Consider the following 27545-nt stretch of genomic DNA (forward strand, 5'->3'; position numbering starts at 1 on the left):
CAGGATGTGATGATAATTATCTTATTTTAGGGGTCAAAATACTCATTCCTTTGGCAGATAATCTTATTTACCTGCTCAAATCAAGGATAAATGCACTAACTTTAAGAACATTTTACTTGTTTTTAGATCCGTTTTTGCAGTGCAGCGGATACATTTAGAACGGCGGTTTCCTTTTTCTGTGTGATCCTCTCGTATGGACGCACAATTTCCCTCATCGTTTATGGAAATCTTCCGTGTTTCTTTGCGTGTCGACGGGGCCTAAGCTCGACTTTGCATGGAGAGTGGAGACTTGCAGGTTTGGAAGCAGGAGGGAACAGAACAGACAGAACCAGCAGAGAACAAGCAGAACCAAGGAGGCTACATAGGGAGGAAGACTGGGGCGTGGCAGTAAAACCAGGCGAGTCTAGGCAGAGGAATGCAGAACAGCTGAGGGAGAGTTTGGAGCAGAGGAACCGGACCAGAACATGAAGGAACATCAAGAGACTAGGAGGTAAAATCAAAAACTCTACAGAGCAAAGATCTAAGGGGAACCGATGAACAAACACCAGTCAGAACCAAACACCAGAACCAGCTGTTTACTTTGGTTTCATCAGAACCTGACAGGTATCTACTGGACCAACCAGTGATCAGAACCAGAACAGAGAGCCGATGACACCACACAATGGGAATAAATTAGGTGATGGTTCGCCAAATAAAGGCTAGTTATCTCTTTAATTCATGCAAATCCCTGATGGCGCCATAAATAAACTTCAAGTACTTTGGTATAAAATGGTTAGTTTAAACTAAAGGAATGACATAAAAAGGATGAGAATTCAACGTGTCTGTTAAAAATGTGTTTTCAGTTTGTGGGATCTTTACATTAAAAATGAACATCAAGGCTAAACGAGGAAAAGCAGACGAGAGAAAACGAGAGAGAGAGAGAGCTTAAGTCTAGCTGCTTGGAAGATTTAAAGATATGAAAACTAACAATATTTAGTGAAAAACACAGAAATATGTAAAGAAATGAGGAGCTATACTGTGTTTAAGAGCCTTTTGCTCTGTGGCGTCTCTGCCTGCAGAACGCTGATGTTTCCTGCAGACAGCTCTACGTTTTCATGTGATTTATGGATTATTAACCAAACTGTTCATGTAAACAATGATCTGCAGATCGTCATCCTGTTATATCTTACAGTTCTGCAGCTGTCCAGCATATATTCATGTCTCTGATTTTCCCTTTCTGCTTTTCTGTATCAGTTCATGAATTCATCCCCCAACAATCGTGGCCATTTCGCAGGTTTCTGCTGCCTCCTGCATCTTCAGCTGAGAGCAATAGTTTCTGGATTCTTATTAGAAACAAGGAGTGGAAACAGATGCTTCCAAGCCTGAGAAAGGATAATATTAAGGAATGATTTATTCCACCAGCTGCTGCGGCAGGAAAGGCTTTGCTGTGGCCCTTTCTATCTGCAGCGTGTGTGGGCTGTAGTTGAATTAGAGCTGAAGAGCGGCGTTTAAATTTTGGGCCACTGGCTGAAGTGTGAAGACGGAGATCTTTATGGGAGACCGTGCAGGAGGTCACGCAGAAGCCTGATCACTGGCAGCTACTCCGTGTCCTCGTGTGCAAAGAACAACACAGACGCCACAAACAGACACATGCCGACAGCGAGGCTCACTGCAGTCGTCACTGTCGTCGCTGTTGATCTCCACCGACGTGTCCATGCTGCTGTTCTGAGACGAGGAGCCGGCCCCGCCCCACCTGCTGTGCGCCCGCAGGGGCGACAGCAGGTGAGCCCCCCCCACGGCGGCGGCCGCAGGGGGGCTGAGGGCCACGGGGGAGGGGTTGGGAGACAGGGCGGGGTTGGGGGAGGTGGGGGTGGGGGAGGTGGGGGACAGGCGGGGGAAGTAGGCGGAGATTTGTCGGATGGGTCTGATGGGACCAGGGCAGACGTCTATGGCCATGTGTTCCTGGATGGAGATGCTCAGCTTCTTTCCTCTCTGCACCGTCATAGAGGCTGAAAACACAAAGACACGTTCACTGCTTTCACTGCATTCACTGCAGTCACCACGTTCACTGCGGTCACTCCTGTCACTGCGTTCACTGCGTTCACTTTGGTCACTGCGGTCACTGTGGTCACTGTGGTTACCACGTTCACTGCGGACACCACGTTCACCGCAGTCACTGCAGTCACTGTGGTCACTGCGGTCACCACGTTCACTGCGGACACCACGTTCACCGCAGTCACTGCAGTCACTGTGGTCACTGCGGTCACCACGTTCACTGCGGACACCACGTTCACCGCAGTCACTGCAGTCACTGTGGTCACTGCAGTCACTGCGGTCACCACGTTCACTGCGGACACCACGTTCACTGTGGTCACTCCTGTCACTGCGTTCACTGCGGTCACTTTGGTCACTGCGGTCACTGTGGTCACTGTGGTTACCACGTTCACTGCGGTCACCACGTTCACTGCGGACACCACGTTCACCGCAGTCACTGCAGTCACTGTGGTCACTGCGGTCACCACGTTCACTGCGGACACCACGTTCACCGCAGTCACTGCAGTCACTGTGGTCACTGCAGTCACTGCGGTCACCACGTTCACTGCGGACACCACGTTCACCGCAGTCACTGCGGTCACTGTGGTAACTGCGGTCACTGCAGTCATTGCGGTCACTGCGGTCACTGTGGTCACTCCTGTCACTGCAGTCACTGTGGTCACTGCGGTCGCTCCTGTCACTGCGTTCACTGCGGTCACTGTGGTCACTGTGGTCACTGCAGTCACTGTGGTCACTGCGGTCACTGCAGTCACTGTGGTCACCACGTTCACTGCGGTCACTCCTGTCACTGCGGTCACTGTGGTCACTGCAGTCACTGTGGTCACTGCGGTCACTGCAGTCACTGTGGTCACCACGTTCACTGCGGTCACTCCTGTCACTGCAGTCACTGTGGTCACTGCAGTCACTGTGGTCACTGCGGTCACTGCAGTCACTGTGGTCACCACGTTCACTGCGGTCACTGTGATCACTGCGGTCACTGTGGTCACCACGTTCACTGCGGTCACCACGTTCACTGCGGACACCACGTTCACCGCAGTCACTGCGGTCAGTGCGGTCACCGCTTTCACTGCGGTCACTGCGGTCACTGCAGTCACTGCAGTCCCCATGTTCACTGCGGTCACTGTGGTCACTGCAGTCACTGCGGTCACTGCTTTCACTGCGGTCACTGCGGTCCCGGCTGCATGCCGGCTCAGTTCACACAGACAGGACAACAGCAACTTCTACTCAGTACGCCACGTATGACACGTTTCTCAGCAGTAAGGTTTGGTTGTCTTGTCAGGGTCCGTTTGGTCCAAACTCAGGTCCTTCCTACCTGTGTTTCAGAAATATGTAATTATAATCTTTATTGTGCTTCTTTAACATGGTGGCCTGGGGACAACAGATGGAAAATTGCTTTTTGACTAATTCTGGTTTATTTAAACTCTTGTGTTGTGTTTAATGAAATTTCACATGGATAAATCAAATCAAACCAACGATGAAGTAGAACTTGTTTGTGGAAATACGTACTGGCATCCATGTTGACAGCAAACAGGCTTAAATGTGAGGCAGCAGGACTCTTAGTTCTTCCTGAAGACGTTTCCACACCTATCCTGGAGTCTCTGTCGGTTCTGGTTCTCGCTCTGAGCAACCGGCAGCTGCAGTGCTGCTGTTTCTAAGGACATGATGTCCGGATGTTGGACAGGGAGAACAGATGTTAGAAAGAGGCTGAAAGAAGCCATCTTGGTCCAAAGAGCAAAGCCATCAGTGAACAGAGGGGGAGGATGAAGCTTCAGATCCCCAGAGTTTACACCTCGGTCCTCCATCACGTTCCAGAGAGATTACATCAGCATCTCATCATGGTTCAGGAGACCAAGTCCTCCACTCACACCAAGCAGCAGCTTCTAACCAGCAGGACAGAGATGGTGGCTCACTGGTTCTGACCTGGACTGGTTCTAGGAGGATGGACCTCCATGTGCTTAGAAACAGCAGCGCTCCAACTGCAGGTTGATCAGAGCCTCCAGAACTGATAAAGACACCTGGACAGGTGAGGAAACGTCTTCAGGAGAACTGAGAGAAAGTCCTGCTGCCTCTGATTTAAGCCTGTTTGCTGCTGACCCGGATCACTGAGAACCTGCTCAGTCACCATGTGGACACTTTGTAGCTCATGTGTAGCTCTTTTAGCATTTTTTTTTTCAGTTTAACAGCTATTGACAATCCAGATAAATGTTTTTAGCCACGAGTAACGGGGCTTTTAACACTTTTAGATCTCAGTATTCCTCTGGTGTTGTTGTCACAGTTGTCTGGCTTTGCCTCCAGAGGGACTGGAGATGGAAATTACCACCGGCTATAATCTTAAGTATTTACATTATTTTCATTAATATGCATTGTCCCTTTTACTGATAAATACAAATACATAATAAATGAAACCCGACAGGAAAGCAGCCTCCATTGACTCATTTTACTCATTGCAGATAAAGTTTGTGTCTCCTCACAGCGTCTTCTGAGGGAGAACACACCCAAACGCATAACTAAGGCTATTTTAATGTAGCAGTGAATTGTCTGAATGAATTATTTGACAGATGATGTATTCTGAAGAGGAGAAAACAGATCCTCAACAGATTAACGGCGTCACTGCCAAATGTCCCCACCAACAGGATAGAGAACCGTACGGCCTTCAACAGCCTGTTCCTCCAAAGTAGGACCCACAATCATCTCATCTGTCAGCTGTTTTCTGGACAATATTCTCAAACAGGGTGCAGTTTAATATTTCATGTCATCTCGTTTATCACGGCCAGCGTTAGCATCTCAGAAACTCAAGAAAAATGGAGCGTTAGCTGAATAATTACATTATTATAGCAAAAATACTGACGTTTGGTTTTACCTTCAACCTTTTTCTGGCTGCTTTTAAAAAACTTTTCCACTTTTTGTGATGAATTGAGTAGCTAGCTAACGTTAGCTAGGTTAGCATAAAACCTTAGAAACGTCAAATTACCTAATTTAACAAAACTAAACCTGAACTTTAATAAATTACTTGTAATATCAAAGGGAAAAAGCTTTTTTTAACTGGTTTGACCACAATCAAACCCAGTGTTTAGAAAGGAAGCGGACATCGGTGCTCTTGGAGCCGTACCACCGGGTTAGCATCAGCAGCAGGAACAACCTCGGACATCTCTGTCCAGAAGACAGCGGTCAGACCTCTGAGGACAGGGCAAACAGACTCTTTTATTTAGATTTTTATGCTATTTTTAGCGATTCTTCTTTTTACCTGAGGATGAAAATACTAGCTTTAGCTTGCTACGGTTAGTTAATTTTTAATAGAAAGTTCAAACGTCAGCAGTTGGGCTGCAGTTTAGTCTTGAAACCATAAAAGGGATGTTAAAAAATGTCACCTTGTGATTTGATGTTTTGTACTGATAAAGTAGTTGGAGGGTTAAACTAATTACTGGTGTCCTTATAGAAGACTTGTGGTTGGACAGATATATTAAAAAAGGTTTTATTGCTCCACAGCCTTAAGGATGAATGAAACCTTTCTTTCCCCCTGCGTTATTTAATCTTTTTAATATTGCGATATCATCCAGGTCATCCAGGATATTTCATTTAGATTAAACACGTTTCATTCACCAAACACAGACCCGATTACTGCTAGATCTGTAGAAACAAGAAATCACTTAAACAGAACCTGTCTGACAACATGGAGAACTCTAAAAGATCTCAGAAAGCAACCCATCATGTTCCAATGTAAAGAAACTCAACAACACATGAGAAGCAAAGTCTCTGACGCCGATCCGTCTGGGAAAGCTACAGATCCGCTTTAAATGGACCGAGGCCCGTTTTCCTCCCTTGGTTCGCACCTTTTCTGCAGATGTGAATATATTCAAGTGAACCCTGGTCGGACCCAACAACCGGACCGAGACCCGCTTTTTGAGGTGGTTTCAGTCCGCTTCCAAACGGACTGTGGTGCGGTTCGGAAAATGAACCGTCTCGATCCAAATCGACCAGAGAAGACATGCGTCTCTTTGGACTTTGGTCCGTCTCAGACTGATGACACTGATTCTGTTTTTTTAGAATTGAGGAAACATTATTATCGCAATAAATCTCAAAGAAGACGTGAATGTGATGAAGCAGCTCCGGGAGCAGAGTCTCTGTTTTCTGTTAACCGCCGTAGACGAGTTGGAGATGGAGGAGGACCTGATATGAGCGCTGCTGATGCTGCTGTTGATGCCTAATAAACCTGCAGATGAACCTGCAGATAAACCTCTACACATCGACCGATGCAGGTTTTTTAAGGCCGACACCGATAATTGTGATATCAGGCATCTGATACCCGATACATGGAGCGATTGTTTTGGGCTGATTCTTGAAGCTGATATTTTTACTTCTTCCGTTTACGTGAGAAAAATGTCACAATGATAACAAATGTTGCACAAATGTTAATTTCTACCAAAGATTAAACATTAATTAAAAGGAACTAATTTCCAGAGGTTTTGGTCCCCTCATGTTCCCCACCTGTTCCCCTCATGTTCCCCACCTGTTCCCTCATGTTCCCCACCTGTTCCCTCATGTTCCCCCCCTGTTCCCTTCATGTTCCCCTCATGTTCTCCACCTGTTCGCCTCATGTTCCACTCATGTTCCTCACCTGTTTCCCTCATGTTCCCCACCTGTCCCCCCCCCTGTTCCCTTCATGTTTCCCTCATGTTCCCCACCTGTCCCCCCCCCCTGTTCCCTTCATGTTTCCCTCATGTTCCCCACCTGCCCCCCCCCTGTTCCCTTCATGTTCCCCTCATGTTCCTCACCTGTTTCCCTCATGTTCCCCCCCTGCCCCCCCCCTGTTCCCTTCATGTTCCCCTCATGTTCCCCACCTGTTCCCCTCATGTTCCACTCATGTTCCTCACCTGTTCCCTCATGTTCCTCACCTGTTTCCCTCATGTTCCCCCCCTGCCCCCCCCCTGTTCCCTTCATGTTCCCCTCATGTTCCCCACCTGTTCCCCTCATGTTCCACTCATGTTCCTCACCTGTTTCCCTCATGTTCCCCACCTTCCCCCCCCCCCTGTTCCCTTCATGTTCCCCTCATGTTCCTCACCTGTTTCCCTCATGTTCCCCCCTGCCTCCCCCTGTTCCCTTCATGTTCCCCTCATGTTCCCCACCTGTTCCCCTCATGTTCCACTCATGTTCCTCACCTGTTCCACTCATGTTCCTCACCTGTTTCCCTCATGTTCCTCACCTGTTCCCCCCCTGTTCCCCACCTGTTCCCCCCCTGTTCCCCACCTGTTCCCCTCATGTTCCACTCATGTTCCTCACCTGTTTCCCTCATGTTCCTCACCTGTTCCCTTCATGTTCCTCACCTGTTTCCCTCATGTTCCCCCCCTGCCCCCCCTGTTCCCTTCATGTTCCCCTCATGTTCCCCTCATGTTCCCTTCATGTTCCCTTCATGTTCCCCTCATGTTCCCCCCTGTTCCCTTCATGTTCCCCTCATGTTCCCCACCTGTTCCCCTCATGTTCCACTCATGTTCCTCACCTGTTTCCCTCATGTTCCCCTCATGTTCCCTTCATGTTCCCTTTATGTTCCCCTCATGTTCCCCCCTGTTCCCTTCATGTTCCCCTCATGTTCCCCACCTGTTCCCCTCATGTTCCACTCATGTTCCTCACCTGTTTCCCTCATGTTCCCCACCTGCCCCCCCCCCTGTTCCCTTCATGTTCCCCTCATGTTCCTCACCTGTTTCCCTCATGTTCCCCTCATGTTCCTCACCTGTTTCCCTCATGTTCCCCACCTGCCCCCCCCCCTGTTCCCTTCATGTTCCCCTCATGTTCCCCACCTGTTCCCCTCATGTTCCACTCATGTTCCTCACCTGTTTCCCTCATGTTCCCCTCATGTTCCCTTCATGTTCCCTTTATGTTCCCCTCATGTTCCCCACCTGTTCCCCTCATGTTCCACTCATGTTCCTCACCTGTTCCCCTCATGTTCCCCTCATGTTCCCCTCATGTTCCTCACCTGTTCCCCTCATGTTCCCCCCCTGTTCCCTTCATGTTCCCCTCATGTTCCCCACCTGTTCCCCTCATGTTCCACTCATGTTCCTCACCTGTTCCCCTCATGTTCCCCTCATGTTCCCCTCATGTTCCCTTCATGTTCCCCACCTGTCCCCCCCCCCTGTTCCCTTCATGTTCCCCTCATGTTCCTCACCTGTTTCCCTCATGTTCCACTCATGTTCCTCACCTGTTTCCCTCATGTTCCTCACCTGTTCCCCCCCTGTTCCCTTCATGTTCCCCTCATGTTCCACACCTGTTCCCCTCATGTTCCACTCATGTTCCTCCTAAATTATTAAAACTGGCTAATTAGAACAAGTGTTTTCAAAAACAACCTAAATACTGTTCTTATATAAATCTAGACCAAAAAGATTTTAGTTCATTATTGTTAGAGTGAAATGAATTGTTCAAAATAATTTCACTCATTTCCTAAATAAAATTTATTTATTTAAAATGATTAAAATGATCGTATTTTGTAGCGTGGGTAAAACATTTACATAACTGTTTTGGTTTTTAAAAGGATTTTGTTCGTTTTTTGGCCCTGCAGTTCCTTTAACTTGACAATTTTGGCCCATGAGCCGACAGCAGATGTAAAATCTGTCTTCTTATCACAGCCACCAAACGGAGCTTTGGAACAACAGAAACAATTTGTTGGGAGTTAATTTGATCAGAAAACAGCTTGAATAGAGAAGCGCTTCTATCTCTTTGCAGTTTCTCTCTGTGATCTGCATAATTTCACATTTTCCTCTACAGTTTGTTGAGTTTGAGCCGGTTCTGCTGCTGGAGCTCCATCCTGCCTGCGCCTTCATTAAACCTCTGACAGCATCTACGGTAATGTTCCCGTGTGAAACGCGGCGTATTAACAGCTTTCCTCACAGGCTTTCATAAATATGTTAATGTGAGCGCAGAGCTGACCCCGTATGAGCCTAAAGAAAACAGACGTGAGGAACGTCTTTGACAAAGTCATGAAGGAATCCCAGCACCTGCAGCTAAAGTCCTGCCTGCCAATAACTCACAGTCAAAGCTGCTGATCTCCACCGACATGAACTCCCTGCAGGCCTCAGTCAGACGCCGCCGTGTGCTGGGGGCCAGCAGAGACAACGAGCTGCTGCAGACCCAGAGCCCCCACCGCCGGCTCCACAAGGGCGTCTGAAGGTCGCAGGCAGACCAGAACGACCTTCATCTGAGCTGCAGGTCACCGTCACTCACTGCCTGCTGCTTAAACCTTCAGCTAACCCTCAGTGCTCCTCAGGGATGACGCTCCTGCCTCTGAATGCTGGTCTACGTCTGCTAGAGTCACACCTGGTGAACAGAGTCACACCTGGTGAACAGGTAGGAGACGACAGTCCACCCGATCCCATTCATTTACACAGCGCCCATTCACAGCAATATCCTCAGCTGGAGGATCCCTGCTAAGAGCCCAAGATAAGGTACCACATCCATCCATCATCCATCCATCCATCCATCATCCATCCACCATCCACCCATTATCCATCCATCATCCATCATTCATCCATCCATCCATCCATCCATCCATCATCCATCCATCCATTCATCTATCCATCATCCATCCATCATCCATCCATCAATCCATCCATCATCCATCCACCATCCATCCATCAATCCATCATTCATCCATCATTCATCCATCCATCCATCCATCATCCATCCATCCATTCATCTATCCATCATCCATCCATCATCCATCCATCATCCATCCACCATCCATCCATCAATCCATCATTCATCCATCATTCATCCATCCATCCATGCATCATCCATCCACCATCCACCCATTATCCATCCATCAATCCATCATCCATCATTCATCCATCATTCATCCATCCATCCATCCATCCATCCATCATCTATCCATCATCCATCCATCAATCCATCATCCATCCACCATCCATCCACCATCCATCCATCAACCCATAATCCATCATTCATCCATCATTCATCCATCCATCCATCCATCATCTATCCATCATCCATCCATCATCCATCCATCAATCCATCATTCATCCATCCATCCATCCATCCATCATCCATCCACCATCCATCCATCAACCCATAATCCATCCACCCATCATCCATCCATCCATCCATCAACCCATAATCCATCCACCCATCATCCATCCATCCATCCATCCACCCATCATCCACCCATACACCCACCCATCAATCCATCATCCATCATTCATCCATCCATCCATCCATCCATCCATCCATCATCCATCCACCATCCATCCACCATCCATCCATCAACCCATCATCCATCCACCCATCATCCATCCACCCATACACCCACCCATCCATCCATCATCCATCCATCCATCATTCATCATCCATCCACCCATCATCCATTCATCATCCATCCATCATTCATAATCCATCCATCCATCCATCTAATGAGAGGAACATAAGAGAACATCAGAGGAACATGAGGGAAACATGACAGGAATAAAGGTCATTTCAGAGCCAAGCCCAGAGAATAACCAGCTGATGTTCCGTCCATGAGTTGAAGTTGAGGATGTGTTCCAGGTCTGAGGAACAGCAGAAAGCTTTTCTCTATGACTATTCAGCCAGAAGTACCAACACAACGCGCCCCACTGGGCCTCAGAACCAGAGGGAACACAGCAGCGAGCTCCACGGGCCTCATAAGGAACACAGATCAGCTCTCCACCAATCAGAGCCAGAGGAAAGCAGCAGGAGGACGCCGCAGAACGCAGCACTTGTTCCCAACCCGCTGTGCTCCTCAAACTGTTCTCATCACGTTTCCCTGTTCCTGCGCACATTCTGGGCTAATAAAGAGACGTTTAGAACGCTCCAGCAGATCCAGAGGGAGGCGAGCTGCTGATGGAAAGCAGACTGCAGGTCCACATGCTGCTCTGCACCATAGATCAGTGAAGAACATTTGATAGAACCTCAACAAGGTGTCTGAACGCTGCAGACGTCCTGCAGCGTCCTGCTCACTGCCTCAGGGACCGGAGCAGCAGGGAGAGACGACGGAGCGTCCAGGTTCCCCTGGAGCAGAGCAGAGAGGACGCGTCCTGCAGAGCCTCACATGTCCTCCATGAGACAAACAGGACGAGGAAATCAGCACACTGACCTGATTTCTCCTGTCTGAGCCTTTCTGTGAAGGTAATGAGTTTCTGATCTAATGACCACAGAAGAAAGGAGCGTTTTGTGATCAAATAAAATGCTGACTGCCTGTTCAGCAGCTCTAATGGCGGCATGTTTTCAGGCTGCAGCTGCAATGAGCCGCAGCAGTCAGTCAGAGAGGAGCAGAGGTCCAAACCTCCACCAGCACCACGTCTACGTCTGAGCAGCATTCTCTGAACTGCTGATGCTTCTGATCAACCCGTCTGCAAACTGTTAAACACAACTGTGAAATTCTTCTGCAGGTCCTCGTTGGACCACAGGTCTGGAGAAGCTCCCTGGGATTCCCACAGGCTCTACCTGAGCTCTACGCATCTTTATGTGACGGCTGGTCAGAAGCTCAGAAGGTTCCTACATCGTCATGAATGCTGAGACGTGGCCTCATGCAGACCAGTAATGGGATCTAATTAATTTGACTCCCCAGGAGGACTGACTGCAGGGCTTAAGTGGCAGCATCCACACTGGAGTGATACGTTATCAGGCAGTTAGCGGCGCAGCAGAGAGAATTTTCTGCTGCAAATTATTCTAAGCACTTCTTGGAGAGATCAGATGTGAAAAGCTCAAACAGTCATGAAACATTTTCTGGACGTTCTGGGTCTTCTGCAGCTGCTGCTTTAAAGCTCGCCGCACCGCTATCGCCGTGTTTCAGAGCTGCTCCGTGTGCAGCAGAGCAGCGTGGCTTCAGCAGAGAACCGCAGCTTCAGAAGGATGCATTTCATTTCAGCACCGACTCACACTTCCAGCAGTTTATATAGACGCCTGAAATAGCCTGTAAATAACACAGTGAGCTCTGCTGCCTGTTGTTAAAAGGCATTTTACATTTTTCCTGCCAGTTCACACCATCTGCTTTGAAGAATAAAATGTGGAGGCTGGAGTCATGAAACCGTGTCCTCCAAAGACAGAACCAGTCTGTATACCTGCTGTTAGGACTCAGGAAATCTGCATTCCTTTTATATAAATACCTTTGATTCTGAGTTTGCAGGTGAAAAGGAGAAAACTGAAATGAATTGTAATTTTTTTTGTAGATAATAATTTGTAATGAACAATCTCATCAAACCAGAATCATGTTTGTAAGGTTGTTAATGCACTGCAAAAACAGAACTTAAAATAAGTAAAATGTTCTTAAAATATGTGTATTTGTCCTTGATTTGAGCAGGTAAATAAGATGATTTGCCAATGGAACAAGATTTTTGACCTTAAAATAGGGACAACTAATCTCCATCATCTTATTTCAAGTGCAGGATGTTTAATTATCTTATATTAGGGGTCAAAATACTCATTCCATTGGCAAATAATCTTATTTACCTGCTGAAATCAAGGACAAATACACTAACTTTAAGAACATTTTACTTATTTTTAGATCTGTTTTTGCAGTGTGAGCAGTTTAATGAAAAGAAAAGAGGGAGGAACAGGCTGGCCAAGAACAATGAGAACCAATGAGAACCAATGAGAACAATGAGAACCATGAGCAGACAGACACGCTGAGGGAAAGGTGGAGGATGACATGAACTCAGGTGAGATAATGTGTAGCAGGCTGAGCTGAAGGAGCACAGCAGCACTGAGGATGGAGACTAACCAACATGAACACAGCTGACTGCAGAGAATCAAACTCTAAAGAGAAACTCCAACAGAAGATAACATCCAGCGTAAAAGAAACATCCTTACAAAGATATTTCTGAGCTCCTTCATAGTTCTTCACACCATGCCTGAGCTGCCTTTGTGGTCTCATGTGTTTGGTTTTACCCTGAAGCCTGCAGCCATAGCTGAGGGTGGAGGGTTATGGATGGCACCACCTCAGCAGATCTCCACAGCATCAGTAACATCGCAGACGCAGAACCAGTCCATGCATTAAGACCCCCAAATCTCCATAAGGGGGTCCAGATTCCCATCCATGAACCCCAAAGCCCACCCGCACCTTCTGGGCGTGGCAGGTAAAAATCTTCTGTTAATTACAACATGAAGCCACTGAAGTCAGGACGAGCTTTTAATCTCATCATCACATCACATCATGTGAGTTTTATCTGCCAGTTTTGTCTTTTAATAACCTGCCGTTGTCTCTGTGTGTGTCTGTGTGTCATCAGGCTGCAGGCCAGCGCCTCACAGTCGTGATTAATTCAGGTGAACGCTGGTTTATCAGCGGACACATGAAAGCCAGCCCTGGTGCCGGTCCAGCCGCTGATACGCTGTCGCTCTGGGATTACTGGGGAGAGATATGCTAACCAAGACACAGGGATTACTCCGTCTCTGCGTCCTCTCCTGCAGCCCGGCGGGCCTGCATGGCCTCCTGCTGTTCTCACGTTCTGCGCCTCCTGCTGTTCTCACGTTCTGCGCCTGCAGATGTGTCACCATGCGGCTCTGGGAGGAGAGGTGACTCTCTGGTCAGCGTGTCCTGTCGCTCTGAATCCTCTCATGACGGCCGGCTGACAGGTGTGAGGAGGAGGGCGGCGCCGGATACTTCCTGATCCCGGCTCAGACTATTTGCAGCAGGCTGAGGAACGCGGCGTCCATCACGGCCGCAGAGAGCAGAACCTCACACACCCAGAAGTCTTTATCCCTCAGTTTCTCAGTTTTAGTGCTGACAAACGATTAAATATGAGGAAAAGCTGCTGGAGTTCAGTAAGAACAGAAGAAGGTGAAACAACGAAGAACTGAGAGAAACGTCACGGCCCAGCAGAACGTCACTAGAACCCTGCTCTGCTCCAGAGGAACCCGAGCAGACAGAAGGTCTAGATTATGGACATCAAGCTGAAAACATGAGAAGATGAGAAGAAGTTCATCCATCCATCCCTCCATAATCCATCCATCATCCATCCCTCCATCATCCGTCCATCCATCCATCATCCATCCATCCATCATCCATTATTCATCCATTCATCCAGCCATCCATCATCCATCCATCCATCATCCATTATCCATCCATCATCCATCCATTCATCCAGCCATCCATCATCCATCCATCCATCCCTCCATCCCTCCCTCCATCATTCATCCATCCATCCATCCCTCCATCATCCATCCATCCATCACCCATCCATCCATCATCCATCCATCCCTCCATCCATCATCCATCCATCCATCCATTCCTCCATCATCCATCCCTCCCTCCCTCCATCCATCCATCATCCATCATCCCTCCATCATCCATCCCTCCTTCCGTCCATCCCTTCCTTCCTACATCCATCCATCCATCATCCATCATCCCTCCATCCGTCCATCCCTCCATTAATCCATCCGTCCATCCCTCCCTCCCTCCATTATCCATCCATCCATCCATCCATCGTCTGCCCTCCGTTCTTGTCCCAGGGAAATACTCCCAGCATGCATCTGGTCCAGACGCCTCATTTCAAGTCTTTAGGTCCAGCAGGGCAGCCGTCCTCTTGGATTGTGACTGATTTCAAGCATTTCAAGCTTCTGTCAGCTGCTTGATTATGATCCATACCTCGTAGCCATGGTTCTGGGTCAGAACCTTGACTCACTCGTTGGGTCTGTGACTACAAGACACCAGCACAGCTGAATTCCTCCATTTAGGGCCTAACCCAGTCTGCACTGGGAACCAGCAGGACCTGGTTCAGGTAATGCACACACAGCTCTTGGCTTGGGGATAAGGACCAGATAGTCGCTGAAAACCAGCTGGGTGGTGCAGATGGTTCCTACTGGTTCAGTACATAATCCTCTAATATCCGTCAGACTGTGGAGAAACTGCTGATGGATCTGCTGACGTTCTGCTTTGTTGCAAAGTGACGGGCTTTGGACTTCAGTTTCTGCTTCAGTTACAGCGTTTGTGAATGAAAAGCAAGACGTGCTGCAGAGGAGCATTAATAACAAGCATTGTTCTTCCAACATGTTGCTGCCAAACCTCTGTTATTACCTTCAGCTGTCACTTTCTACACGTCGTATTAATTAATCCTGTTATTATCTTCAGCTGTCACTTTCTACACGTCGTATTAATTAATCCTGTATATTCTTCAGTGATGGTATCAGACATTGGTTGTTTGTTCCTGTAATACTTTATCAGCTGGTTCTGCTGTTCTTTATATCTCTCTTTGCAGGTGTAGAAGCAGACTCAGAGGATGTTATATCACTCTCTCCCTTTCCTCTCCTCTTTCTCTTTCTCCTTTTGTCTCTTTTAGCATTTTGTCTCATCTGTTTCTCTCCTTTCTTCCTCTTCTACCTGTTTCTGTGTCCATTGAACATGAAATAGTCCCAACATAAATTATAATAAAGCTTCTTGCAGATATAAACCAAGCAGAGCTCTATAGTGAAAGCAGTTATTCTCCACTGGTGAAAGTAAAATCTTTTTTTAGCTTTAAGACAATAATTCTTAATGCTAAACTTCTTCTTTTACTGGCGACTGGCAACAGGATGGAGCATTATCGCCCCCTACTGTACATTAATGACACATCCTTCTGTTTAATCCAGTTTGTTGTAGAAACGATACGATTCGTTTAAGCACCTTTCCAGAGGTATTTGAAAAGATAGTTGACATGTCCATTAGTTTAATTCCTCCTGGTTTCATTCCTTAGAGCCAGTCTATGAGTATTGAGTTAATTTGTGTCTCACAGTTTTCCAATAAGCTGCAGAGATGCTTTAACTTTGTGTAATTCTGCTAAATAGACACAGATCTCTCCTGCTCTTCCACAACGCCCCCCCCCCACATGTTTCTGCTGGATCTTAAACAAACGTCTTCCTTTCTGCCACTGCATTTTAATTTTGTTCTCAACATATGATTTGATCTCTGCTTTGATCTATTTCTAACCCATTCTTCGCTGAATTATCTGCCCTCTCATTCCACTGAATATGTGCTGGGATCCATAAAACTGGACGTCAATCCTCGTACGATTTACTCTGGATAGATACCAAAGTTTCAAACATTATGTCCTTCCTAATTTTGATGTTGCATTTTTAAGTAACAGCTGCAGTCATTGGGTTTGACTTCCTCTATCCATTGTAATGGAAACAAGATTGGCATAATTTCTGCTGCATATACTGATAAATGATCCGTTAATCTTTTAACCACCTTTACTTTTAGTTCAGGAATGTAAAAAGCACCGCTTGATTTTGATTTTTAAACCCATCCGTAGATAAACGTACATAATATCCATACCTCTTATGCAGCTTACTGTTCACATTATCATGCACATCATTGATGTTTTTACTTGAACTACTTTTTAAGCAGAGAAAGATCAACTCTAGGCTGAGGTAATAACTACAGCTTGGAGTAAAACATTTGGACTAACAACCCAATCATTGATTTCTAGCTCCTTTGTAATATCCATAATTACACTGCTAAATACCTCCTTTTTAATTTAGCTTTTGTAGAGTCTGTGTCCTTTGACTTTGTAAGTCATCCCTATAATTAGTCCTCAACTGTCTCCTTTCCTAAAATAAATGGCATTTCACCAGCTTCCACCTGTAGAGCTGATATTGTTGTTGCCTTTCTGCTCCACAGCATAGATGAACGAGCTAATCCTAAAACATTCATATTCTAGATCTAATTAATGCTATATTGATATTTCTTAATGCCACTCCATCAGATCCCCAAACACTACCTGTTAAGCATCTCATAATATTTAATAACTTCTTAAGCTTATCTTCCATCTCATTAAATAATTTTTCCATGTAAGCAACATTTTAAACCACAACCCCAATAATTTAAAGTTTTCACTCCGTCTAACCTTTAATGGTATAACTCCAAACACCTTCTTTGATCCTCCTTAGGATTTCTCACCAGACAACTTAAATCCTCAGTTCAAAGACTAATCTTCAACCTCATTAACAACTTCCTGAACTTTCTTAACAACAAGATTTGATGTTTTTGACTCCCAGAATGAGGAACGGACAGAGAAACGGAGCAGAAACCAAAGTTGGAGCATTTATGGTCAGATCCTGAACCAGCCTCTGCCCTCAGACTTCTCCTCTGCCGTCGGTCTAATTAATCGTGCTGCTGGAGAAATGAGGGTCTACCCGTCCTTCAACCATCCGGCCTGCTTCTCTTTGGGACTGAAGTGGTCCGCTCACACGAAGCTCTGCATTATAATTCAAACCGACCAACCGTTGCGTGCCAATCGATGCGTGGACCTGACAAGAAGCAGCAAGTCTGGTCTCCAGCAAAAAAAAACAGCAAAAACGATGCTAGAAGGTAGAAACTGAACAGAAACTTCACTGAGTTTTCCTGCTTCATCCTAATTTAAATGAAAATAAGCAAAGTTTGAGCAACGAAGGAAGAAGCTTTAGCCAGAATTTTCTCTTGGAGCTTTAAGGAATCACTAGCGTCTGATTCCCTCTTCCATGGAGTAATTTTCTTGCTTGCTGATTAAAATATTTTCTTTCTCATCTGTTTCCAGACCAACAAAAAGTCCAAAATATTCAGAACCTCATCTAAGGTCCAGCACTCTTCCACCATTCATCCCCAAAACCTGCGGGTGTTTAAATCCAGCCGCAAGGATTCTCCAGAACAATCTGAGCCTCAACTCTGCTGATTTCAAAACTCCTAAATGGATGTGTGTACCAGGCCCGGTTAGATCTGAACAGAACCTGAATGAAGCAGCCAGAAGATGTGGTACCGGTTCTAAAACATAACGCAGAGCTCCGTGTTTTTCTGCTGCAGGAATCTGCAGAAACCTGGAAGGTTTGGTCTCTGAAGGTTTGGTCTCTAGGAGGGTTCCTCTGACTTGTTTTCTTCGTTGGTTCTCTTAAAGAACCAGAGAACCTGCTTCTCCTGAAGTCCTGCAGCAGGACATTTCCAGGGTTTGGCTTTGTGGCTGGTAGCGTTCAGCTTCAGGACCAGTTCTGCAGCAGCATGGTGCCATCGCTGAGACTATCAGACTGTTTAGCTCAGAAACTTTGGGATGGGACAAATGGACACAGCTCTGCAAAAGGGAACTAAAAGTAAGTCAAAGTATCTTCAAATGAATGTAATTGATTTAAATGATCTGGCAATGGAATAAGGTTCTTGCACTTAAAATAGGAACAACTGACCTCCATCATCCTATTTCATGTGAATATATCTAATAATCTTATTTTAGGGGTAAAAATACTCATTCCATTGGCAGATCATCTTATTTACCTACTCAAATCTAGGACAAATACACTAATTTTAACAACATTTTACTAATTTTTAGATCCGTTTTTGCAGTGCATAGTGCGTGGCTGGTCCTTTAAAATAGGATCATGGCTTCATTTCAGTCCTTTCAGCTTCCACAGACTGAAGGGTTGACCTGCAGAAACGGGTCCAGGTTCACGGCGGCAGGTCCAGAGGTGATTATTTAGCTAAGTGACTGCTGCTAACATGCCAGTCGCATCCTCCACGGCAGCAACAGAACCAGACGTGGGTTCCGGCCAGGTCCACATCCACTAATATTTCAGAAATATTTCATTAGGGATGTGTGTGGCATGTGTTCGCTGACGTGATGTTTGTGCTAAAAACCACTGTGGAGTCGTCTTTTTGTGCTTTTTAATTTTTTACTTACTAATTTTCTTAGCAACTACGAATGTTTTACTAATTTTTCCTTACTAAGACTTAATATTAAACCTTGTCAACAATGTCAGGATTGTTTCAGGAGAACCACGCGCTGCTCTAGCCATGCTCAGGTTGTTCTTCCTGCGTTGGTAATGTTGGATTATCGCCCCCTATCTGTGTGGAGGTGGAGGTGCTGCGGATGAAACGTCGTTACTAACAGTTCTCACCTTTCATCCCTGCAGTTTAATCCAGCGAGATGAAAAGAACCCATGATGCAACAAATGCCCCGGTACTTTGCCCGTATGAGACTGTAGGTGGCGCTATGCAGAGATTTTTATAACAGAACCAATGGTGATTTTCCTGCAGCGCAGCAACCAGAATTACAAACTAGATGCTTTAAATGAAACTTCTAGCCTCCTAATTTTAGAGCATTTTATGGGTTCTGGGTGTTTTTTAGTTGGAGCGGAGGAAATATTACATCTTTTTAGATTCAACACGGTTCACTGTTTTATATTAGAGGGGAATATTTCTACCTCACATTCAGTGACAACAGAGATTTTACTGACATAAAGAACATTTTCAGGTTCCCACAGAACCTTCACTGGACTCAGAAGATTCAGGAATCAGCTGGAATGCTAGAACTTTTATTAAATATATCAGTATAGTCAGTTATAAATAAAATAAGCTTAAGCACGTTTAGCTCCTTGAAACAGATGAAATTACATAAACCCTGCAGTTCTTTTCCTTTCCCTACACCGGCTGTGATCACAGGATAATACGGGAGTCTCTGCTGGCAGAAATCTGCTGTAAATGTAAAATATGTGTCAGAGGAGAGAGCAGAGAGAGGCTTCTGCAGGAGAACAGTGAGAAAAGTCATGCAAATATCACGGCATGTGGGTAAATGCACTTTTTAAATCAGAACACAGAGGAAAAAAAACCCAGATCTTCTGAGAAGTGACTTGAATCCAGACCTGCAGAGCTGAGAATGGAGAAAAGCCTCGTTCCTTACCTTTGATGGTGGGCGTGGAGGAGATTCCTGCACAAACAAGTGGCCGGAGACTCTGCACTAACAGGTGGTGAGACGGGCAGCGAGCAGCGAGGAGTCAGGGAGGAGGAGGAGGAGGAGGAGGAGGAGGAGGAGGAGGAGGAGGAGGAGGAGGAGGAGGAGGATCTCCCGGTGACAGATCCAGACTTTTAACTCCTTCTCTTTCCGCCTCGCTGCTCCTGCTTTCTCTGAATCCAGAGTGTCTAATATCTCCTCTCTGAGCCTCACATTCATCTGAAATGTCAACAGCGATGGAGCGCTTCCTTTAATCACACTACACATGTATTAGATTAACTCTCCTCCCTCCTCCCCCTCCTCGGGCTGCAGATTGCAGAGGAGGTGGGGGGGGGGGACAGAGTAAAATAATGTGCCAACTGCAGCATCTGTCTTTCTCCTTCTCGCTGTATAATTTGTGCGTAATGATGCCTAATGATACATGTGTGCCTCCATCACACCACCACACAGGAAGGGTGAGGAAGATCTGGCCTCCTCCTCCTCCTCCTCTCCTCAGCGGTCAGACTCAGAGGGGTCCCTGGGGTGAAGGAACCCCTTGTTAAAAATCCTCCTCCTCCTCCTCCCTGCAGATCATCCACCCACTCGCAGCAGCTCCTCCACCCCAGCGTGCCAAACGGACTCCAGGAAGCCGGACCGTCTTTTCATCTCCATCCTCTCGGCTCGCTGATCGCTCCACCTGATCCTCAGCGCAGCAGCAAACCTGCCGCTGACATCAGGCCGAATGTGAGACCTCGTCTGCTGCTGACTTGTGAAACCCAGATGGAGCAATTTCCTTTTGCTTTGATTGTTGCTTGGCCAGCAGCTGAGGCCCGAGTGGAGATGTCCCCCCATCATCTCCTGCAGGATGACGAGCATCTGAGCCTGCAGGAGCATCTGAGCCTGCAGGAGCATCTGAGCCTGCAGGAGCGTCTGAGCCTGCAGGAGCGTCTGAGCCTGCAGGAGCGTCTGAGCCTGCAGGAGCATCTGAGCCTGCAGGAGCGTCTGAGCCTGCAGGAGCGTCTGAGCCTGCAGGAGCGTCTGAGCCTGCAGGAGCATCTGAGCCTGCAGGAGCATCTGAGCCTGCAGGAGCGTCTCCTGATGCAGGAGCTCAGAAAGTGGCACCGCCGCGCTGAGGCAGGCGCTCCGCTGTCAGGAAAACAGAAACTGTGACAGAGAGCAGAAACATCCTGAGGTTCAGGTGGACGGGCTGCAGGTGAGGCCCGGTTCACACCTGCAGCCGCCATTTTAGAAGACCCCTCAGGACGATCAGAGACGGAACCGGTTTGGTCCGACCACACGTGAACACATGCCGCCCAGAACTTTCTGCTTCCTGTTTGGGTTCTGAGGTCTCAGCTTTCACGCCTCATTCTCCAGTCAAACATCTGGATTAACCCAGATGTTTGGGTCAGCGCTAACCCAAACATCTGGGTTAACCCAAACAGATAACCCAGGTGTTAGCATCTGGGTTGACCCTAACATCTGGGTCAGGTTGATCTCAGCGTCAGAACCATGTGATCTGCAGGAGCTCCTTCAGCGCCGCTGGCTGCAGATGAGGAGGAGGACCGGGTCGGGTCAGAAAGGATGAAGATCGTTGCTGTTGGTCTTCTTGTAGGTCAGGTCCGCTCCAACTTCCAGCAGCTTGGAGAACCTCCTCGAGCAGAACCTCTTCCAGTACCATTTGGAACCACCGTCAGAACCTTATAGAACCTCCATCACTAGTCAGCAGAGACAGAACGTCAGCTGTGGGACTCAGACCCACATCATCAAACCTCCACCGCCGTGCTTTGCTGCTGGTATCAGGTTGATGTGCTGATCTGATGGATTTGGGTTCTGTCCACCATGGTTCTGTCCACCATGGTTCTGCCCGTCGTGGTTCTTCCCAACATGGTTCTGTCCATTATGGTTCTGTGGGGTCAGTTCTCTAGAAAGCTGAGGTCGGTAGAACGTTTTGGTCGGTTCTACAAAACGTTTGTGTCGGTTCTGTAGAACGTTTGGGTCGGTTCTGTAGAACATTGGGTCGGTTCTGTAGAACGTTTTGGTCGGTTCTGTATAACGTTTGGGTCGCTTCTGTAGAACGTTTTGGTCGGTTCTGTAGAACATTGGGTCGGTTCTGTAGAACGTTTGGGTCGGTTTTGCAGAAATCTTGGGTCGGTTCTGTAGAACATTGGGTCGGTTCTGTATAACGTTTGGGTCGGTTCTGTATAACGTTTGGGTCGCTTCTGTAGAACGTTTTGGTCGGTTCTGTAGAACATTGGGTCGGTTCTGTAGAACATTGGGTCGGTTTTGTAGAAATCTTGGGTCGGTTCTGTATAACGTTTTGGTCGGTTCTGTAGAACGTTTTGGTCGGTTCTGTAGAACGTTTGGATCGGTTCTGTAGAACATTGGGTCGGTTCTGTAGAACGTTTTGGTCGGTTCTGTAGAACGTTTGGACCGGTTCTGTAGAACGTTTGGACCGGTTCTGTAGAACATTGGGTCGGTTCTGTTTAACGTTTTGGTCGGTTCTACAAAACGTTTGTGTTGGTTCTGTAGAACCTTTGGGTCGGTTTTGCAGAAGTCTTGGGTCGGTTCTGTAGAACATTGGGTCGGTTCTGTATAACGTTTGGGTCGGTTCTGTAGAACATTGGGTCTGTTCTGTAGAACGTTTGGGTTGGTTTTGTAGAAATCTTGGGTCGGTTTTGCAGAAATCTTGGGTCGGTTCTGTAGAACATTGGGTCGGTTCTGTATAACGTTTGGGTCGGTTCTGTAGAACATTGGGTCGGTTTTGCAGAAATCTTGGGTCGGTTCTGTATAACGTTTTGGTCGGTTCTGTAGAACGTTTGGATCGGTTCTGTAGAACATTGGGTCGGTTCTGTAGAACATTGGGTCGGTTCTGTAGAACGTTTTGGTCGGTTCTGTAGAACGTTTGGACCGGTTCTGTAGAACGTTTGGACCGGTTCTGTAGAACATTGGGTCGGTTCTGTTTAACGTTTTGGTCGGTTCTACAAAACGTTTGTGTTGGTTCTGTAGAACCTTTGGGTCGGTTTTGCAGAAGTCTTGGGTCGGTTCTGTAGAACATTGGGTCGGTTCTGTATAACGTTTGGGTCGGTTCTGTAGAACATTGGGTCTGTTCTGTAGAACGTTTGGGTTGGTTTTGTAGAAATCTTGGGTCGGTTTTGCAGAAATCTTGGGTCGGTTCTGTAGAACATTGGGTCGGTTCTGTATAACGTTTGGGTCGGTTCTGTAGAACATTGGGTCGGTTTTGCAGAAATCTTGGGTCGGTTCTGTATAACGTTTTGGTCGGTTCTGTAGAACGTTTGGATCGGTTCTGTAGAACATTGGGTCGGTTCTGTAGAACATTGGGTCGGTTCTGTAGAACGTTTTGGTCGGTTCTACAAAACGTTTGTGTTGGTTCTGTAGAACCTTTGGGTCGGTTTTGCAGAAGTCTTGGGTCGGTTCTGTAGAACATTGGGTCGGTTCTGTATAACGTTTGGGTTGGTTTTGTAGAAATCTTGGGTCGGTTCTGTAGAAGTCTTGGGTCGGTTCTGTAGAACGTTTGGGTCGGTTCTGTAGAACATTGGGTCGGTTCTGTATAACGTTTGGGTCGGTTCTGTAGAACGTTTTGGTCGGTTCTGTAGAACATTGGGTCGGTTCTGTAAAACGTTTGGGTCAGTTCTACAAAACGTTTGGGTCGGTTCTGTAGAACATTGGGTCGGTTCTGACGTCTCATTTTACTGGTTCCAGCTGGTCTCAGTGTGGAGCGATAAAAATGATGAACAGAACCAAAGCGGATCAGCACCGATCACAGAACCAAGCCCTCACAGATGGGTTTGGGTCGGGTCGGGTTACGGGGAGGTTCTGGGGAAAGGAAAGAATGTTCTGTTTGAAATGTGATGATCATGTCAGAGATGATAATGAGCATCAGAACCAAGTTCTGCCTGTCAGGTCCAGTTGAGGGGCGCTGACCCAGCAGCCCTGCAGGAATCAGATAATGACTCCTGAAGTGAGTCGGATCTTTCCTGCAGAACCGGGTCGTTCACTTGTGATCTGTCTGATGTAATTCCTCTAACCGGGCTGTAACAGACCCGCGGGTCGCTGGTTCTGATTCAGCTCACGTCTCCAGCCGACACAGTTCTAGCCTCAGAGGTCCGCTTTTCACATTTGACCCAGAATGTTCAGCTTAGAGTGATGATGGTTCTGACCCGGTAAGATATTCACAACCTCCTGGATTTAAACAGTTTTCCATCCAATCATAGGTTTTATTATTATATTATTATTATTATTATTATTATTATTATTATTATTATTATTATTATTATTGGTATTATTATCAGCTGTGTCAAAACATTTCCAAAGAAATGAATAAAAATAAACAAATAAAAATACTGACCCTGCCCAAAAAGATATTAAACGTTATTTAGTTTATTTTATTAAATTAATTCCAACCAGATTTAATGCCCCACAGTAAAAGTCGTTTTAAATTTAATGAAATTAAAGCAAATGTAAAAAAATTTATTGTTACAAGACAAATGTTTTTGTGTTGTACCGAACATTCAGTTGTGAGATTTTAACTAGTCTGTAATAAATTTAACCTAATTAAAAATAAAAAAGTTTCCCTCTGCAAAACGTCACCAGCGCCGGTCGGCCAAAGTTTTCTTCAAATGCAGATGGAGGGCCGCACAACATCAGCACAGGGGCCACAAACGGCCCCCGGGCCACGAGTTGGACACCCTGCCCTAACTAACGGCTCCTGCTCCTACCCCCTACCTCCTTTTCCTAGCTCCTAGCTCCTTACTCCTAGCTCCTAGTTCCTAGTTCCTAGCTCCTAGCTCCGTGTCCTTTCCTGGGTCAGCAGAACTCCATCAGGGAGGAAAGGAGCTTCAGCTGCTGAGCTGATTCCAGACTTTAACTCTGACGTCATTAGTGACGCTGTAGGTACCAGATGGACTCGGGTCCTGCGCCTTCTGATGACGTCACTACACATGGTTGGTTTAACGTTTGCTCAACTGCACAAAATATTGTAATTGGTCTGGACAACTTACTAAAGTAATTATAGCGGGGTGTAGGTTTTATTCTAGAGCGGGATTGCGGTTTGTAAACAGACAATTTTACGAAGAAATTCTCCACGGTCCCTGCGCCTCCTGATGACGTCACATTATGGCAACACCACTCAAACAAACTACATAGAGCCCGCGGTCTGCATTTGTAACAAATCAATTTTATTTAGTTAATTTAGCGGTTTCTTTTTCTCAAAAGCTTGAACAAATATTCAAGCCATTTTACCAAAAAAAAATAAAATAATAAACAAATATTTGACAATTGGCTCAATGTTTGGAAGAATATTGTTAACAAAAATGGAAGGGCTAGCCAGACTAATTTATCCAGCATATATCTTAAATGTACCAAATACCACAATAAAAAAATAATCAAATTCATCACAATTTCATCTGGAATAATAAAAAAACATGTGATCAGAAAGAACAACATCAGTACAAAAAGGAGGAATGAACGTTATTGATTTTAAAGTGATGAATGCCGTGATAAAATTAAATTTGGCTGCTGACTTTTATTAAAAATGAAATGAGTTTATGGTTTAGTTTCCCTTCACAACTTAAAAAAATATTGGAGGAATTAAATTTCTCTATGGTTGTAACTTTGATCCTGCAAAATTACCGATTAAATTGTCAGACTACCACACAAGTATTCCAAAATGATGTTAAAAGTTTTCATGCCTCGACTGATTTACAGGAAAATAACCGTAAATTAACAAAATAAAATTGATTTGTAACAAATAGAGACCGCGGCCATAATGTAGTTTGTTTGAGTTGAGTTGCCATATATAGACGTCATCGGGTAGCGAGACGATCTGGTACCGACACCGGAAACATGGAGGATGGAGTCAGATCCGGTTTGTTCACACGTGTGTTTATATAGATTTAAACATGACAGTATGTATAGCAAAGCATGAAAAACATATTTATGTTACACACAGTGACTCCTGGTGTTCAGATGGAGCCTCATTCTGATTCTGCTGTTGGAGAGTTCAGTTCATTTGAGTCGACAGTTCAGCCTCCGTTCAGTGACTCTGTTCAGCACAAAGACCCAGACAGAACCGGGCCCACAGAACCGGCCTGGAGAAGATTCAGGAAGAGCTGCTTCCTGTGGTTCTGGTGCTGCTCTCAGCGCCTCGTTTAGAGAAAGCAGACGATGCAGCAGAAAGGATCCTTCGTTTCCGCCCAACATCTCATCTAAATGTGTCCTTCACACTTTAAACCCAGATAAATAATCAAACTCTTCACCGTAAACCTTTAAACAATGAGGACTGAACGTGAGCCTCAGATGGAGGAGAACATCTGAACTTAGAACATCAGGTTCTAGATAATACAGCTGAAATGATTCCAGCCATTTATGTAACACAGCTCGTTAAGGAAGCAGTAATTATTGATCAAACCTGATCTGATCAAGTAATCTGAGCGGATTATTTGTAGCAGAGCGGTGTTGACTCAAACGTGACGTGATATATAACCAAAATAAATATAAATAACTAAAAAATAAATGTGCATTTCATTAATGATAGCACCTTGATGTTACATTTATTTTTTGTTACAGAAAATAAGGAAACACTAATAATAAAAACATTTGATATTATTCATAATTATTTCTTAACTGTATTTTTTACAACATCAACATCTGCTGCATGTAAAACTAAATCAGCGTAGCAGACAGGAAGCATAACCGGCTGCTTAAACTCACTTTCAGATAAAATAAAGCCAATAAATAGATGTGAAAAACATTACTCAGCGCTTTCAGACATTTTAAAGGGCAAATGCATCAAACAAATTCAACAAAGCAGAGAGAATAAAATTAAACCGGCTGCTACGGTGAGGAAATCATCACCATGTTTGTTTTAAGAACCAAAAACTGCTGATTAGTCTTTTTTTTAAGGTGGCAGTAAGATTTAAGGTCTTTTTTAGATCAAATATTTTCACCTTGTGGCTCAAAACGTCACATGCAGCAATGAATTGTGGGTCGGTTCTGTAGAACCGACCCACAATTCATTGCTGCATGTGTAATACACTGCAGCGAAGACACACTGTGCACTCACACCCTCAGCAGGAACGCACCTTTGAGGGGCGCTAAGGTGGAAGCGTTGGGTCAGGGTTCTGCAGGCTCTGAGCAACCTGCAGGTGGAGCGCTGCTGTTTTTCAGAACATGGAGGTCCAGTCCTCCTAGAACCGCTCCGGATCAGAACCAGTGACCCACCATCACTGTCCTGGTGGTTAGAGGCTGCTGCTTGGTGTGAGAGGAGGACTCGGCGACAGAGATTACATCAGCAGCTCATCGTGACGAATAAACGAGAAGAAGGTGAGGATCAGGAACATGGAAGATCTGCTTATCTAGGCTTTCAGAAATCTGTGTCTGAGAAGCTACCGGACATGAAAGAGCAGAACTGGAGCAGAACCGGAGCAGACTTTGCGTCAGCAATATTCACATAAACTTTTCACAGGATACTTTGCAGCTTGATACAAGATCCAGCACGAGAGACCATGTCATCATGAAACCCCTGTTAGGCATAAAACTAAAGGCCACAGAGCTTTAAAATATTCCTCTATTATTGAATTTACGTTTTTGTTTAATAACTGGACTATTGTAATTCTTTACTATCAGGAAGTCCACAAAATGCAGTTCAAAGTCTTCAGCTGATCCAAAATGCTGCAGCAAGAGTTCTGATGAAAATCAACAAGAGGGATCATATTTCTCCTGTTTTAGCTTCCCTTCATTGGCTTCCTGTTAAATCAAGAATAGAATTTAAAATTCTTCTTCTAACGTATAAAGCCCTTAATAATCAAACTCCATCATATATCAGAGCTCTGA

General features: G+C 45.9%; 1 protein-coding gene across 1 annotated transcript in view; it reads right to left on the reverse strand.

Moving 5' to 3' along the window:
* Positions 1-19774, reverse strand: part of doc2a (double C2-like domains, alpha) — a 52857-nt gene extending 33083 nt beyond the window's left edge. Inside the window, exons 1-2 of the mRNA XM_036148711.1 lie at positions 19665-19774; positions 1650-1988 (exon numbers count right to left, since the gene is read on the reverse strand). Coding sequence (XP_036004604.1) covers positions 1650-1983 — 334 coding nt within the window. The 5' untranslated portion in view covers positions 1984-1988; positions 19665-19774. The remainder of the gene's footprint in view (positions 1-1649; positions 1989-19664) is intronic.
* Positions 19775-27545: the final 7771 nt, after the last annotated feature.

This window comes from Fundulus heteroclitus, chromosome 16 (genome assembly GCF_011125445.2).
Source record: "Fundulus heteroclitus isolate FHET01 chromosome 16, MU-UCD_Fhet_4.1, whole genome shotgun sequence".
NCBI lineage: Eukaryota > Metazoa > Chordata > Actinopteri > Cyprinodontiformes > Fundulidae > Fundulus > Fundulus heteroclitus.